Source organism: Argopecten irradians, chromosome 8, assembly GCF_041381155.1.
Source record: "Argopecten irradians isolate NY chromosome 8, Ai_NY, whole genome shotgun sequence".
NCBI classification, from domain to species: Eukaryota; Metazoa; Mollusca; class Bivalvia; order Pectinida; family Pectinidae; genus Argopecten; species Argopecten irradians.
The window spans coordinates 41,927,055-41,945,103 of record NC_091141.1 but is presented as its reverse complement, the minus strand read 5'-3'; the positions used below and the strand labels follow the sequence as shown (position 1 = coordinate 41,945,103).

The window sequence follows — 18,049 nt, the reverse complement described above, 5'->3', positions numbered from 1 at the left end:
AACCTAGTTAGTGACCGTAGGTTTATGAAATTGTGTCAAAACAATAGTATTAATGTATATCTAAGGTCAAAATATAGGTCACAATGACATCCATTTTGCTAAATAGCACATTTTCTAAAGACAAACAAACCCACGATGACACAAATAGCAAATATATTGATGATTGGTGTCGGGCATTGTTCATAATAAAGTTTAATTTTTGATATAGGTTAAAGTTCAAAATATAGGTTACATTAGCCTAATTTTGCTTGATGACATAATGTCTTATCTTGTTCAATCTATAACCTTAAAATGAACATTTTATGAAAAATATTGAAGGATATATAGACGAAAACAAGATTTTATTTCGATATACATGTAGGTCAAAGGTTAATATGTAGGTCAGCTTGATCAAATTATGGTACACCAACTGACATGTGCTGCATTTCCCTTAAGTATGGCGATGCTAAGGCATTTTGTGATACATGATAGATCCAAGAAAATGATAGTTCGTTGTAAAATTTCAACTTTATTACTCTCAGTACTTTGATATTGGGTGAGAAATAAAGGGGGTAGTTGTAAAAAAGTGTTAAAAAGTCAGCATATCAAGTGTTTCCTCAACACAATATTTTAATAAGTCCATACATGATATATGAAGATATTTTTGATTGCTAAAATTTTAAGGTACTCGGGACTTGGTATAGTTATTACAGCAATTAATTATTGTATATGATATAGCACTAAAAATTATTGTATATGATATAGCACTAAAACGAAAATAATTTCTCTTCGGCTTTTATATGCCTTTATATGACACTTTAAAGATGCAGAGGTATGAATCGGACGTTAAATTGATAAAAGGTAGAGCTGTAGTCGTAGAAATAATCTATTTATGGAATAATCACCAATCTAATACGTATTATGTGCTGAATGATGTATCTGCACCAAAAACTTAAAAATCGATCGTTGGCGGCCATGCAACACCTCCGATTCAGCATCAATAGAACTGAAGAATTTCAAGATTATGGCCGAGTCGCTATTTTGGATTTCACGTCGACCTGACACAATCAAATTTTTGAGCAAACTTATTTTTCGAAACAGTTTAAGGCAGTGATGTATACGTGTATTCATTAGAATTTCCTGTGCACATCGTCGTTAAGATTTCCATATTAATCATATTCTATATATAGCCATCGGTGTTATTAAGACACACTTACGGAACCTAGACAGATAATCTGTGTATTATCATTATGTAATAGCCTTTGTATACTGAGTTTAGTTGTATTTCATATTTTGATCTGAATATACACAAGGTTACCTTACCTGAACGATTTTCATAGCTTAATTCATGAAAACTTAATATGATTTTCAATAAATTTCTAAAGAAAAAATAGCAGGTCAACTTTTTCGCCGAGTTATGGCATATGTGACTTTCAATAATAATAAAAAAAACAACGTTTATACCACTACCGAATCATCGAGATTTGATTTCGACACTGTATGTGTAAGAAATAACTATAAACTGATACATCCACAAAGAGTTTGACACGTTATTGCCACGTAATTGACAAATGAGAACGGTTTAAATGTGTCAGAAGTTCTTTCATTACAAAGACAACAAAGAAAACGTTTATTTCTACTGGTATCAACACGCAATTATACTACAACCTAACCATGGCTTTTGTATTTACACGGGGTAATCTTTAAAATCAGACAATATACAGAGTATATTAGATAATACAGATGTCCTACATATTTGTCTGAGTAGCGTGAGCGTTGTCTCGTAAATACTTTTTTTCTAAAGGTTGTTAAAGTGAATAGTTGGGCAATGAAAACCAGTCCAAATGCGTTCATTGGGCTTCCAAAAGTCCTCATATATCAAAACGAAGGCCAAGATCTGCTTACGATGTCCAGTTTTGACCATTGAAATTATAGAAATGCTCAATGTAAATTTAGCACAGTTCTAAAAATAAATTCTGAAAGCGTGGCTTCGTGGGAATGTCAACACGGACATAGCAACCGGGTGGACGTTTTAGAATTCCTATGATATGAATTAATTTCTTCGCATGCAGTGCGATTTTGATGGGAGATATACTTTTATATTTCACAAGAAATTAAACTGGATATATAAACATCATTTACCAACCCTTTTCCCCTTGCCCGACTATTCACTTTAAAAGCCCAAACTTCCCGGCGATTTAGAGCAAAATGGCTGCCATTTGGAGTGTACTACAACCTAATGATGACGTAGATTGGCACCCTTGTATACGTATGCACGAGGTATAGAAATTAACACGTTCTATTTTAAGAATTTCTAGCTTATTGATAATTAACGTAATTATTATCATTTGAAAGAAACCAAAATGAAGAACGCTTCATAAAGGACATTGATGTAGATCTTAGCAAAGTTTTGTGAAAACAAAGAGTGACTTTGACGTGTTTCGTAGATTATTGTGTTTACATGTACATTAAAATGTAAATAAAAACCAACTGCATGAGCAATGGTGATAATTCCGTCACTGTCCAATTTACAACCTCACAATCTCTCGCCATCATATATATATTCAAATAACATGTATGATATAATGTGTAGATTTTAAAAATTTCTTGAAGATGCTAATGCTTATGTTGCATATTTATCACTTTTATGATTAAATTCGTATGAAATTATTATCACTTTTTCAATGCATAAAACCAGTCCAACTCTATACTGCGCTATTTAAAACATAAAACAAACAACACAGTCTGTTTTCAAAGTGTATTTCAATCCGATATCAGTAGAGCTTCGGAGGTAAACCCCAGCGATAAGTATACAGTCGGGAAAAACGAATTTGACAAAATGTATTGCACTTATTTTGCTATAACCATAAAGCTAATTAACAGTCAAGAGAAGGTGAGTATGAATTCGAAAACAAATCCATTCTTTACACAACAAAATCACAACATCTTAAGGGTGTATACTACTGTAACAGGTGAAACTATTTATATATATATATATATACATTTAAACATTACAAAGGTTTCATTATCTGTCCGATCTGTTTTCAGAGCTGCTTCCGGAATCACCACCGCCACTACTAAAGTTGTTATTGTTACTACGATAATTAGCATTATACCTTGCCCTTTTCGGCACCATATAGCCACTTCTACCATAATCATCGCCACTATCATTTTCGCGACTATCATCGCCACTATCATTTTCGCGACTATCATTGTCGCTATCATTTTCGCGACTATCATTGCCGCTATCATTGTCGCGGCTATCATTACCGCTATCATTGCCGCTATCATTGTCATTACTCATATCGTCAGTTTGCCTGGCGTTGTACCCATCGTCATATGACCGTCTGTCGTCCCATGTCCTTGGTCTAGGGTTAAAGTATCCGTAATTACCCGGGTAGTAACCTTGTCCGGTCATACGTCTGCCATAAGACATCTGCCTGTGTCTTCTGCCGCCGTATCTACGGTTTGGTCTATAGGATCTGCTCATTGTACCTTGTTGAATTAGCGTCTCATCAGCATACGGATCTATTATCCTTGATTGCCTTGGTACAGAACCAACCCTGGATCCACGAAGTAGTGTTTTTGGTTTTTTCCGCTGTGTTTTTCCCTTCTGTGCCATTTGTGTATCTGCTGATGGTACTAGTGAAGCCACTTTGTCTGGTGGGGATTCGCCATAAGACAGTTGAAGTGAAGGCGTCTTCTGCGGTTTGATGGCGGTGTTGGTAACAATATTATTTTCCATAACATGTGCCTGCATACCAGTTGCAATTTTAGCAGATGTTGTTTTTGATTTCGATCTTTTTGAACCTTTCTTGCTGTTCTTTCGCCTTCTGGAAGATTTTCGTTTGGATTCACTTTTTGACCTTTTGGAAGATTTTCGTTTGGATTCACTTTTTGACTTTTTAGAAGATTTCCTTTTTGGTTTAGATTTGCTTTTCTTATTCCTACCAGGCATAGATTTGGTAGAAACAATTGATTTTGTTTTGAGTTGATTGCGCGTTAACGCTGAACGACTAGTACCGACTGTCCCTGACATCACTGAACTCGTACCTTTTGTAGATCGACACCGGTTGATGCAGAATAGACATAGTTCTCCAGTGTTTATACGAGTCAATATTCTCTCAATGCAAGAATCTTCTATGCTTTTAGGGAGTCTACATGGGGGACAGTTAGATGATGCGGCGATCCCACCATATTTGCTTGGGACTGGAACGCCTGCTGTCAAAAGAAAAAAACACATATAAGCATCCTCCATCTCCACTCCACAGAAACAACAAAAACCTTAAACATAAACCCGAATCAAACTTGAAATCTTCCCGAAGGTTTAAGTTAAGGCTAAATCGTAAATTTCGCGATGGCTTTCACCTAAATTAAGTGCATATTAGGGTTGTCATCGGTTTACCGGTTACTCGGCCGGAAGCCTACTAACCGGTTACAAAATTACGTAACCGAATAATCGGACTTGTATATATTTGTGTAATATTTGGCCAACGGGAAACTCCATGTGAATTACTTAACACAGAATTCCGGTTGTAATCATGCAATAGTTCAAGAACAATTATATACTGTGAAAAGTGGTCATTTTAGGGAATTTAGCTACCAATATATTTAAGACAGATATTTAGAATATCGGAACTGAATAATATCCGTAATTTAGCGAGACTGTCGTTGTTATTGGTTGAACTCATTAAAACTGTAGTGCAAATACATTAAATTATTACTTTTGTTATGCATAACAGCTACAGAGGCACATCTACCGATCGTAAAAATGGCGGAGTTGCCAATCTATCTGATATGTATTTCTGGTCGATTTTACTGCGCGAAATGATAATACTGTCCTTAAGTTATCCTATGATTTTATTTTTGATTCAAACTCTTAACCAGGTTCTTAAACCAAACCGTATGTTAATGACTACACGTTTGATTCTTCGCTTCGTACTAAACCAGGTCATAAACCCTGCACACGGATTCAGAAAATGTAATATAATATGTACTCGGCAGTGTGTGCATATATCCAGATCATAAAAGATGCTAGAATATTGTTCATTTGCCATGTGTCCAATAGATGGGACATCGTAGTATGTGTTTTATGACATATCTGCAGAAAACGAAAGATGATAGTGACGATTTCAATCAAACTTTGTGAACGGAATGTTTTAAACAAAATTGAAAGGTGATTGTATATGAATGTTTTAGAAATAACAACCAGTCGTATATTGTTACTGTGTATTTGACGAGTTTTTTACGTCCACTTAACTCACTTTAATTCTGATTGAAACCGCAGGTGGGAGTAGATACCAAACAACCGGGTCCGGGTCACGTTACCCAATATAGTGTGTATTGTTTTATTTTTAGTTTTAATGCATTTTCTTGAAATGCTCTCATAGTATAAAAGGATTAAAACATTTTATTTTTTTATGAATTAAAACTTCGTTCAAAAATATAAAAAAAAAATAAAGTAAAATACAATTACCTAAGGTTTAGAAGATTATGATTTTAAATATTTCATACATTTTATAATGTAAAACCTTAAAACCTTTATAAAGGAAAGTAATTATAACATTTGCCAGGTCCATTCTCATTACTACGTCGCCGTATATTGTCAGGTATGATATATCGATTCTCTGCTATCTATCAAAGTCGGCCAATAATTTAATGATAATACCTTTTGTAGATAATAACGAGAAGTATCGAAGCACTCCACCTGTGTTTTATAGTAAGAAATCTCTTGTTTTTTCTTTCTTTATCAATCTGCCAACAATTATAATGAAGTGTATATAGGATGACGTCATTGGACTTAGTTCACTAGCATTATGTCATCATAGGTCAGCCCGGTACGTTAAGCATAATGTGTATCATACGTGCTTACACGTAATCTATCAATAAAACTGAAAGCATAATTATGGTTATATACGTTAATTAATTAATTCATTTACGTTGTATTAATAAACAATTAACCTAACTAGGATCTTGCAGCCGTTTATATTAATGAAGATTATATGAAAAAAAAAATTAATGGCTTTATGATTTATAGAAAATTAAATTATATGCAACATTTAATTAGATAGGGTTTCGGAATACATTAAATATTATATCACAGCGTGAACCATACATGGTTTTTGTAACAAAGGTAATTTTTGTGTAAATGCTATTTATCACTGCTAACAATACACCTATTGTGCAAACTGTGCAAGTCATCTTCTAGTACAAACAGGTAAAATATCAAACAGGTAATTCTAAATAAAACAATATACACGTTACTTCAGTGACTTAGTACTTACATGTACTCACTGCCAGGGATATCACTCACAACATTTGACCGTGATTCATTGAATCTATATGTATTTTAGTATTTTATTTAATGTTTTCACATATGGTTTGATATTCGTTTTTTTTATTGTTTTACGAGGCTAAGATCACAAGGACTGCTACAATTAAAGATAGTCTGTTTTAGTTTGAAATTTTTTTGATATTTTTGTACTAACAATTTACCTTTATTTTGATGTGAATGATTTCTAAACGGGGCCCTAAAGCAGTGACCCTCGATAAGTCATAAAATGACAGAAGAAAAAGATGGAAAATATCATTGTAGGTATTTCCCACAATCCCCATGGCCCTACCCTGCACAGTCATCTACATGATTGATCAAGTGATGCAAAATAGCGACTGTGTGACGAGGATAATTTCCTCTGGCATTAAAAAGAGATATTTGTTCACAAAAATGTATTGTGCTTATAGGAGCTCAAGCGCATCACATTTTTTATTCAAATTATGTAAACTTGCCTCCACCTTTTATGTAGAATATGTCAGATAGACAAACAAAATTACTTAGGAACCAAGCATTCCTTACTACTCAACAAATATTTTGAGCACAATTATTTGATAAGATTAAAAACAGCAAGCGTTATAACTAAAGTCCAACGGAATATTTCTATCTCCATCGTCTATTCTCCATCGTCTATTGTTTTGAATGAAACACGAAATACTACATTTTCCCAAAACACAAAAAACACCACATACAGTATAGAATGGTGGCTTGAATGGCCTTATTGGTTATAGGACGCTAAAGATATATGCTGTTCTATTCCGATTTCGTTTTCTAAAATAAATTCATCCTGAAAGGTTTACCTAAATATTACAAAATTACGACGAGGCTACCTTTAGTCTTTAGTCACAACAATAACAACAAAATACATCCTTCTGCAGGAAAATCGCGAAAATATCAACAGGTGTCCGAAAGTATGTACCCTTACTCTAGGGTATCTAAGGGGCACATTAATGCATAATCAACTAAACTATCTAATCATTCAAAGTATTTAGAAACAAAGTAAGATGTTATGATAATCCGTTAAAAAGTGAATATGTCCAACCTACCACGTTCTTTTAGAAGGGTCGTGTTGCCGACTAAAGTCGTTTTCGAATATTTCGAAAAAGATCAAATGAAACGAAAATTTTCAGTATTCAACCAATTTAAAGGAGCGGATTTTTTTCCGGGAAATCACGTTGAGACAAATATTTATTATAGTGTCCATATAAAAGAATCTGTAATAAACCTGCTAAGATATACGTGACTCTAGATTTGACAAGGGAAATTGCAATAAAAAACGAAATTAAAAAATTGCAAAAAAGATCATTTTGATAGCCGTTGTATTTAAAAGATAATCTTTGAAATACGTCTACGTATCTGATATCAAAAAGTATACATTTGTGCACTGCAATCCTGTATAACATTTTTCTAGAAATAATCATTATGCGAACCACTTTCATTATTGAAAGGGAGAATAAACAAGCCACAGAAAGGGGGTCGCAAAAGTATATCGTTAAGTACATAGTGTACAATATAGTGACGTTTACACGTACATTTATATAGGCCATTTTTTCGGTAAGATTTGATGATATATAGTGCATAATCCATTCATGGAGTAATGCTATTCCTAATGCAAACAAATTACATTTGCAAGATATTTTATAGAATGATTGTTACATCATTTCTTTCTTCTAATTTTTTTTTTTTTTTTTTTTTTTTTTTTTTGTAATTTTAATCATGCAATACTCTATATGAAGAAATGACAATTTGATGTCCACAGAAAGTGGCGGTTAATAGCTTTAAAGCAGTGTATATACATATCAAAATTACGTGAATTATAACAACAGCGCTATATAACTTGATACATTTACTAGTTTTCTGACTAAAAAGCCTCCGGACTATTAGGCCTTAGCGATTTAAGGTGGTAAAACTGATACTGACAACTACAATGAAATATGCAAACTCATTGTTGACTTTGTTAACTTTTGTGACGTTCAATAAAACATCTACCGAAAAAGTAAATTCAATGATGAGTTTGCATATAAAGGATATTGCACCCACGTAACGCCTATCAAGTTCATCGGTGTGTGATTTTATGATAAACATAAAATGTAAGGGCATTAAGGTATGACAGTTTGTTCATAATTTAAATCCACATTGTAACTTAACTGACAGACTTTATAGTTACATGGAGTATTTTTTAAGAGTTACCAAAATATCAATTTAAATGCAAAACATCAGCTGTCGTGGTACGGTAAGGCGAGTTCGATTGGCACTTAACAGTTATATTATCAAAACTATTAAAACAAACTTCAAATCTCAATTTCTAGTTTGAACGAAAAAAATCATTTATTAGCAATAATGGTCCTTTTATCTGTATTAAAAAATATATCAAGTTGTAAAATTATTATTCATATTTGAAGAAAAGCTATCGTATTATTACGCTTGATATCGTTAGCATCGTCGGTTAAATGCATATTTTAATTCATACGGTTTATATGCATATTTATTTAAACACCGACAAGTGTAAGATATAATTCGTCCGATATTACCTTAAAGTTATATATGTCGTAATTTCCATACTCTTGAATCCAGAAGATCCTTTTAATATGATATTAACCATCAAAAGTTACCAACATTTAAAGAATTACAATACTTAAAATGAATATGTTTTAATTTTACAAATTCAAATAAAATATCAAAATGAAAGTTGGCAGCACTGCCAAACATCATGATACTTATATCTACAGTGCAAGTAAAATGAGAATACATGATCCATCTAAGACATCAAAATGTGGTCTACCATTTCATTTCGTCTAAACATACGTAAAGTATTGAACTATTTCAATGCATAATATATGCGATGTTGCATATACTTTTTAAGTATCATGCATGTTTATCCGTGCCTTTGAATATTGTTTACAGCTTTATTCATCAAATTTGATGTTTTTAATAAAAAAAAATGAAGAAAAAATAGCATGTCGAAAATTTCGCCCAGTTATTGAATAAAGTGTTAGAGAAGTAAATATTAGAAGTGCTGTTCATATTTTGTGCCGTCCTTACATGACCCTGGCTGTTAATAGAACGTCAATTAATCAAACAAACAAACAAAAAGTTTATAATGTAGTCGATAACCAACAACCAACTTACCTGTGATTGTCACAAAGATCACTAACAATACACAGCATTGCGTTTGTATGGCCATATCGATATACACAGGTATTCCGCTATCTAGTTGATTCCCCACTTAAGAACTCCTTCTGCTTCAACGTCAAACGGCGTTCACTACTTCAGACGGGAACTCTCCTTTTATAGACTAACCATCTTTTTAATGTAGATGGTATTATCAAGTATAATTATTCATGAAGGCAAATTATGCATAATTGTATTTGAAGACGGAAAGACGCCTTAAATAAAAGTTTGTTTTTTCTCCTCAATGACGCATCGCTGATTATGAGTGATTATATATCACATCCCGACTAGTCATCCTAAGTAATTATGTGTAGTAATTATATATAGGTGTCTCTCAATAATTGATATTCTTAGGAATTTAATACCGAGGAATGATATCACAGATTTATAAGAAATAAATTTAGCAATGGAAAGTTGTTTTTTTTTATTACGGGAATACTTCGCAACTGAATACAAATATCATTAGCCACTATTGCGAATAAAGAAATAAAATGTGCATCTTTTAAAAATTCGAATTTGATTTGAATCCAACGCCATGATACGAAGACATGTCAGTGTCAAATCTTTAAATGCCCGTTCAAACGATGTGACATTTATTATTTTAATATTCTCAATATGTGTGTGTCACGAAGTACGCAGTATACACGTGCATGAAACCATCATTGTACAAAATTATCTCAAATACTAACAATAAACATGGAAAATGAAACAAATCAAATATTAAAAAAACCAAGTGATTGTAAAAATTTATGATTTTCCTATAATAACATTATTTGTTATACTTTAATTTGTGAATTGAATTGTAATCTAAAAAGACCGTCAATCACATGATCATTTTACATAAAAGACAGCTTCGCATTTTCTAACATTGATTTCATATTTATATAACTATTAACTAAACGAAATCTTCGCATTTTCTAACATTGATTTCATATTTATATAACTATTAACTAAACGAAATCAATCTGCAATTTAGTAAAGCATTTTTTAATTCAATTCTTTATTTATTTAAACAGGATAACAAACAACCTACATACGACTAGATTCTCTCCTCAACATGAAACAAACAAACACATTTACAAAAGCAATATTTGTATTTTTATGATTTTTTTCCTGCAAAATTGTTGAAGGGCATTGTGAATCAGAAATAACAACATCAATATGTATATAAGTTTTATCAAAATCAATTTTTTCTCATCCTTTTATAGCGAATTTATTTGGACCAAAATAAAAAGATCGTGTCCTAGCGATGAAATTAAAGCGTTGCAACTCCGCCTGGTCGAGACAGCCTTTGATATAGGTGTTGATGGGTAGGTATAGAGCCTACGAAGATATAGTAATGGATAATTTTCGTAACAAAACTTTTCATTTTTTTATTTGACAATAAAGTAAAAAGGGGCACTTAGTCGCCTTAATGTCCATGGATATCGTCTTTATATGACCTTGACTGTTTAAGGGTAAATACTTGTCAGACTACCAGCATAGGTAGCTGACTGCCTGGCCGGCGTAGGTTAATAGCACACATAGCCGTAGACAGGTTTTGTGACGCTGAATGGAGAGAATAAAGGAATAAAGGTATTATATTCTGTGCAAAAGCACACAGGGGAGTAAGGGCCAAAGGGCTGCCGTGTCTCGAGTATCGAGTGGCGTTTTATTTCCCGCTTTTAGGCTATTCGTGGAGTTAATTTACAAATACCAACCGATGTCATTCTATACACGTGCCCCATCCGAAATAATACTAGACGGTTTACTTTCAACTGCTTATAATTCTTTAATTCATACTGAAATTAGTTTAAAGGCCCACTTTCTTTCCGAAGAAAAAAATGAAAAAAAAATTCTTATATACATCACAAGCATGTATTATATACATATCTATGTCCTAAGATGAGGCTATAACACCAAACAAATGCAAGATTTACTGCGTAATAAGTTTTAACAGTGAATATTCATTTCGCTGTTTTGCAGTCTGGTGCAGTGATAGTCAACTATGGCGCGGTATTTAGGACGACGGCGGAAAACACGACGACCCCCGTTATTAAAATTAACATTTAATTTTAATTAGATTGTTCTGAAGGTGATCATGAATATAGTATTCACGGTAAGATAATAACTTTTGCGCCTCTTCAAAATTATTGATATCGTTTTACTTTCCATTTTAAAAATTGAAAATCGTTTCGGAAAGGTATAGTGGGCTTTAAAGGCCCATTACCTTTCCGGAGCAAAATATAAAGGTTTCTTAAAGAACATTAATAACATCAGAAAATGCATACCGATGACCTAAAATAAGGTTACGACACCAAACATATGCAAGATTTCCTGCGTAATATATGAAAACAGTGGAGAGTCCATTCGCTGTTTTGCCGTCTGGCGCAGTGATAGTCAACTACTGCGCGGTATTTAGGACGACGGTGGGAAACATAATACGACCCGCGTTATGAAAAAAACCATTTTATTTATTTTGATCAAATCGTTCAGAAGGTGATGATAAATGTAGTATTAACGGTAAGTTACTAATTTTTAAGACTCTACAAAATTATCGATCTTGTTTTACATTCCCATTTTAAAAATTAAAAGCCGTTTCGGAAAGGTAGTGGGCCTTTAAAAGTGAAAAATAAATATGTTGCAATAGAAAATGCAGTAAAAAATAAGGATTACGTTAATTCCATAAGGCTTTTATAGAAAAGCATATATACATAAGAGGTGAAATGGCAGGGATGTGTTGTAAATTGTAAACATAGGGAATTCTGGGTTGAACAGAAACTTTTATATTAGTAACAGTTATTTGCATTTGATCATAAAAGAAAAGCTTTACAGTAGAAATAGGGGGAATCAATGATTCTGAAGAGAATTTACTGGATTAAAAATGACACCTGGAAAATGAGGCACATTTCAATGAATAAATTATAAAATGTATTCTGGTTATTTACAAGGAGGTCGTGAATCTCTCTTTCGATTGAATCATTATCTAGTGGTTGGTGTGTACTAGGTGTGGTTGAATTCCATGACTACTTATCTCCTGACGGTAGAATCACACCAGGTGTTTCAGACCCATCATTAAACCGCCTACGTGACGGTTGAATCAGGCCAAATATATATGTTATGTAATTCTGATATAATTTCATATAATTCAGTTTTTAAATTGTAAATATTGGAGATGTTAGTTCAGTTATACTTTTCTATTTGTTTGCTATTTTTCATAAATTGTATTTGTCTGCAAGTCAGTATTCTGACACTTACATATAATTTAGGAAGAATACATATATGTACAAAAAGATAATCTAGGGAACATATAAGTACAATGGACGATGAACACGGAGCTCACATGATATGTAGGAATTGGCGTACACCAAAAGACAAGTTCTATAGGTCGTAAAGGTGTTATGGACGTTAGGCATACGAATTGTCTATCTGAGCGGATGAATATGCAGTGATGCAGTGTACAGTATACACTATACAAATATGTAAGACGGGTGGACGTCACAATACGCCTTGCCGACGAACAATAAACATTAGAACCTAACCTCTGCCGTTTGTTCTACTCTACAACGTCAGCCTTACATCATTATCTTTGAGAGGTAATCCAGCGTAAAAAGATTAAAAATGATTTGTTTGTAATAATTTCCATTCTGGCACCCCTTTTACACACATGACATCATCAACAAAATCAACACACATCAATCCGTCCGTTTGGCCGACCAATCAAAGTGGACATATTATTTATAACCATGTGGAATCCCAACAAGATGACAGGCAAAGTAACCGATAATTGCTACCATTCTGGGATGGTATCAATCTGTGCTAGGTTGCTATGTAATACTGCTAATACGTTTGTAGATGTAGCATTAACGTTGTACTAGTAATCAGTGACAATGCCGGCCGAACTAGGTATTGTGAGGAGCATTAAAAACAAACAACCCATAGTTCACCGTTGTGTTAAACGTTGATTTTGTATCATGTAAATATTTCTTTACTAATTTATTTTATGTTTTACTTGTAAATGACCAAAGAAGTACTTGCTCATCATGCATGAAATAATTAAAAAAATCTCCTAATTGATATGACGAGGAAATCATCTGGTACATTTGTTTATATGATTCAAATCTCTACGTCGAACAAATTGTAAAAATGTTTGCAAATGCTATCTGAAATAATTTTAAAACAATTTCTATGTCATTTATTTTGCTCTCTTCTTTTTTCCGTTTATTTCTATAGACCATGTTGTAATACAATTTGAAGGAAACAGAAAATAATTCAAAATCATGTTTTCAAAATAGGCTCAACCATGTGTCAAGCTGTAAAACAGGGGTCACGAGGTGATGAAAGACCACGTGGGTGTAAATTACACGGAATAAATTTGAATAGTAAACATTTCATTTACATAGCAATAGTCATTTCTGCTGGACCGCGAAATTTCAATCCGTTATATATAATCATCAAAGAAATTAACACCTGTATATCATTTCACACTAATAAACTTCCCGAATCATCACTCACTTCTCAAATTATATCAATCACATTTCACATTTATATATATATATTTTATGTTTTTGCATATCGAAATAACATTAATGTATATTCATGGTTTCCCCATAATATAAATACATATATTTAAAAAAAATAGATGTGCTATGGATTGCAATAATTTGTTGTCGACGATGGAGCAAAAGAAAAAAAAATGAAATCAGATACAGTATTGTATCATACATTAGAGACGTCCATTAACGATTCTACATTAAAGCTATATTGCATGCTATTTCACTGTAACGATATGTCACTTAAAAATTTGATATTTGAACATTGGCGTGTAACTTGGTGATTTAGCTCCCCAAAAGCACATGTCAGCCTATAAGAGAGCTGAAATCTAGGGATCATATATTCCTGGTTTTTAATAAAGCGCCTTCAATCACCGCCATGTTCAGTGACTTCGGATTCCGAATCGTATCACGTAACTGATGTTCGACACGACCTCCACGTGGTGAGCCAGGTAACTAGTGTAAGCACACATGTGTTTGTTTACGTTTTCTTCCTTCTGGCCAATATGTCCACAGAATGATTATTTGAAACATCCAATTTACAAATTGCCGTGAAATATTGTGTGTATCAAATATTGTCATGTGAGAGCATTATTTTCTGTGTAGATCCAGTCTGCTGAGGTCGACCACATGTTTTGTCTATCTCGTGTTACTTCGAGATTGTCGCGACGATGTTCAGAAGAGTTCGGAATGATTCGGCATCTTTCGAGCCTATTTTTCACTTGCACACGTTAAAAAGATTTTTTACTTTTATAATTAAAAACTCATCTAGTGCTACAACTTTATAAAAAAGTGGTAAAATTAGAAAGTGTAAAACTCAGACAGACGGAGAAAAATATGTATAACACTTAAACAGTTTTCACTAAGACATAAAGAGCGAAAGCTAAGACCATACAACTTTAAAAGCCAGCAAGTTTAAAATAATGTTCGGCCAAAAATGAAAATTTTACATAGATTGAAGAAAATGTTGAATTACTAGAAGAAGATGAAACACATTTATAATTCAGAATTCTACATATCGAATGACATTTTCACAATTTTATGTTTTTCCCCGAAATGTTTATACAGGATATTAATCTATTGCAATATTAATATAAAACTAATATAATTCCATCCAGCCGCTTCGGTGCGATATCATTCTCGATACTCCACGGGTTACTATCACTGTCATTATATTATCTATAATCCAGGGGTTACTCTCACTATCGTTATATATACGGTATATATCCACGATATAACGACTGCGAAAGTAAGCTCTTGAGTATCAAGGATACAACGACAGTGACAGTAACCCCTGGAGTAATGATGATATTACGACAGTGATAGTAACCCCTAGAATATCGAGTATATAACGACAGTGAAAATTACTTTGAAATATCGAGGATGTAACGACAGTAATAGTCGAGAGTATAGTTAGAGTATCGAGGATGTAATCACACTGAGTGACCCCTGGAGTATCGAGGATGTAACGACAGTGAGAGTAACCCCTGGAGTATCGAGGATGTAACGACAGTGAGAGTAACCCCTGGAGTATCGAGGATGTAACGACAGTGAGAGTAACCCCTGGAGTATCGAGGATGTAACGACAGTGAGAGTAACCCCTGCAGTATCGAGGATGTAATGACAGTGAGAGTAACCCCTGGAGTATCGAGGATATAACGACAGTGAGAGTTACCTCTGGAATATCGAGGATATAACGACAGTGATAGTAACACCTGGAGTATCGAGGATGTAACGACAGTGAGAGTAACCTCTGGAGTATCGAGGATGTAACGACAGTGAGAGTAACCCCATGGAGTATCAAGGATGTAACGACAGTGAGAGTAACCTCTGGAGTATCGAGGATATAACGACAGTGAGAGTAACCTCTGGAGTATCGAGGATGTAACGACAGTGATAGTAACCCCTGGAGTATCGAGGATGTAACGACAGTGAGAGTAACCCCTGGAGTATCGAGGATGTAACGACAGTGATAGTAACCCCTGGGGTATCGAGGATGTAACCACAGTGAGAGTTACCCTGGGTCGAGTTACCCCTGGAGTATCGAGGATGTAACGACGTGACAGAGAGTACCCAGTGAGAGTAACCCCCGGAGTATCGAGGATGTAAGGACAGTGAGAGTAACCCCTGGAGTATCGAGGATGTAACGTTAGTGAGAGTAACCCCTGGAGTATCGAGGATGTAACGACAGTGAGAGTTACCCCTGGAGTATCGAGGATGTAACCACAGTGAGAGTAACCCCCGGAGTATCGAGGATGTAACGACAGTGAGAGTAACCCCTGGAGTATCGAGGATGTAACGACAGTGAGAGTAACCCCTGGAGTATCGAGGATGTAACGACAGTGAGAGTAACCCCTGGAGTATCGAGGATGTAACGACAGTGAGAGTAACCCCTTGGGTATCGAGGATGTAGCCACAGTGAGAGTAACCCCTTGGGTATCGAGGATGTAGCCACAGTGAGAGTAATCCCTGGATTATCTAGAATGTAATCACAGTGAGAGGTACCCCTGGAGTATACAATAATGTTTTCATGTTAGTACATCACATCCTTCGACCTATGCTAAACTACAATCTAAGTTAGACAAAACAGACCAGGGTTCATATTGAGTGGGATAATTAACATGATAGTAATTTAAAGAACATATTGTGATTTATATTACATTATTTAATAAACCAAAACGAGCGCGGACAGAAACGTCAATAGACTACTAAGTCAGAGTTCTTTGTTTGTTAAAAATTAACTGATGTCGTATGAATAAAGATAAAAAAACCGTTTTTTCACTTCACAAAATTACAATATTATTTTCGGTATCGCTTTAAAACGCCCTTTCACCCAACACCATTTATTTGTCTACCTCTCTCTCACTGAATAGGGATATTCGTTGGGTATAATTTGATTGATCACATTTATGATAGGATAGAAAGTAAATGGTTTAGATTTAAGTGATAGACTAAATAGACTGTGTATTTAAATCGTAGGATTCTAAGGGTATCCCTGACCGTGAATTACATAAGAGTCTTCTGTTAGGCAGAATGAAAACGAACTTTCAATAAATAATGACAATCATGTAGGTCAGCTAAATTATAAACGGTTTGCCGTTTTTACAATTTACTTAAGGTGGAGGCTCATCCATCACACTGATCAGTTCAGAATATCCCAATACCTTTTGACGTGTGTATAGACATGCATTTAATGATTGACAAAAATGGAGTACTCTTATCATTTAATGCTTAATCATTTTCATAAATATACTGCACACTGCTCAATTAACAAATGTATAATATTTATATATTGAAACGTCCTCATCCATCCTCTTAACAGGGCTCCACCCACTGTAATTAACATTATAACAAAAATTGGTATTTAAAAATCATTTATCAATAACAAATACTTATCAAACCGTTCATGCAATATTGAATTTCTGGGCGGCATCCTCAAAACGGTATAAATTAGAGCGGTATTCTCAAGATAAAATGGTATATTTCTGGGCGGTATCTTCAAGATAAAATGTTATTTTCTGGGTGGTATCTTAAAGATGCTCCACCGCTGACAGATGTTATTTTTTTCACTATCAAAGACAGGATCAGACGATTTAGCATTTTTCTTCAGTTACAAAAGTTACTTACTTTACACCATTACCACCTTTGAAAAGTTTGAGCTTCTAATTTTACTTCAAGTTAAAAATATGAAAAATAATTAATTGCATCCCGAAAAAATTCCTGGGCACTTTACCCTATATGGAATGATGTACTGATTGCGCATGCATCAAAGAAAAATAAATTATTTATTTTTAATTTTTTTTTCTGTTAATTAGGCATATATATACACGATTAGACACCAATTATTGTTAAATTGATGAATATCATTTATGGTCTGTCGGCGGTGGAGCATCTTTAAAGATAAAATGGTTTATTTCTGGCGTGGTATCCTCAAGATAATATGTTTTTGACGATATCTTCAACATTAAACAATATATTTTGGGTGGTATCCTTAAGAAAAACCGATAGCTTTCTGGGCAGTATCTTCAAGATAAAA

At 33.9% G+C, this 18,049-nt stretch overlaps 1 protein-coding gene across 1 annotated transcript; it reads right to left on the bottom strand.

Annotated features, from left to right (window-relative positions):
• Positions 1-2,723: 2,723 nt before the first annotated feature.
• LOC138329012 (uncharacterized protein DDB_G0287625-like) lies at positions 2,724-9,591 on the bottom strand. The gene is made up of 2 exons (XM_069275712.1): positions 9,440-9,591; positions 2,724-4,200 (listed from the first exon to the last, which is right to left on the bottom strand). Exons 1-2 carry the CDS (start codon positions 9,492-9,494, stop codon positions 3,005-3,007), a joined length of 1,251 nt encoding a protein of 416 aa, XP_069131813.1. The 5' UTR covers positions 9,495-9,591; the 3' UTR covers positions 2,724-3,004.
• Between the last annotated feature and the right edge of the window lie 8,458 nt (positions 9,592-18,049).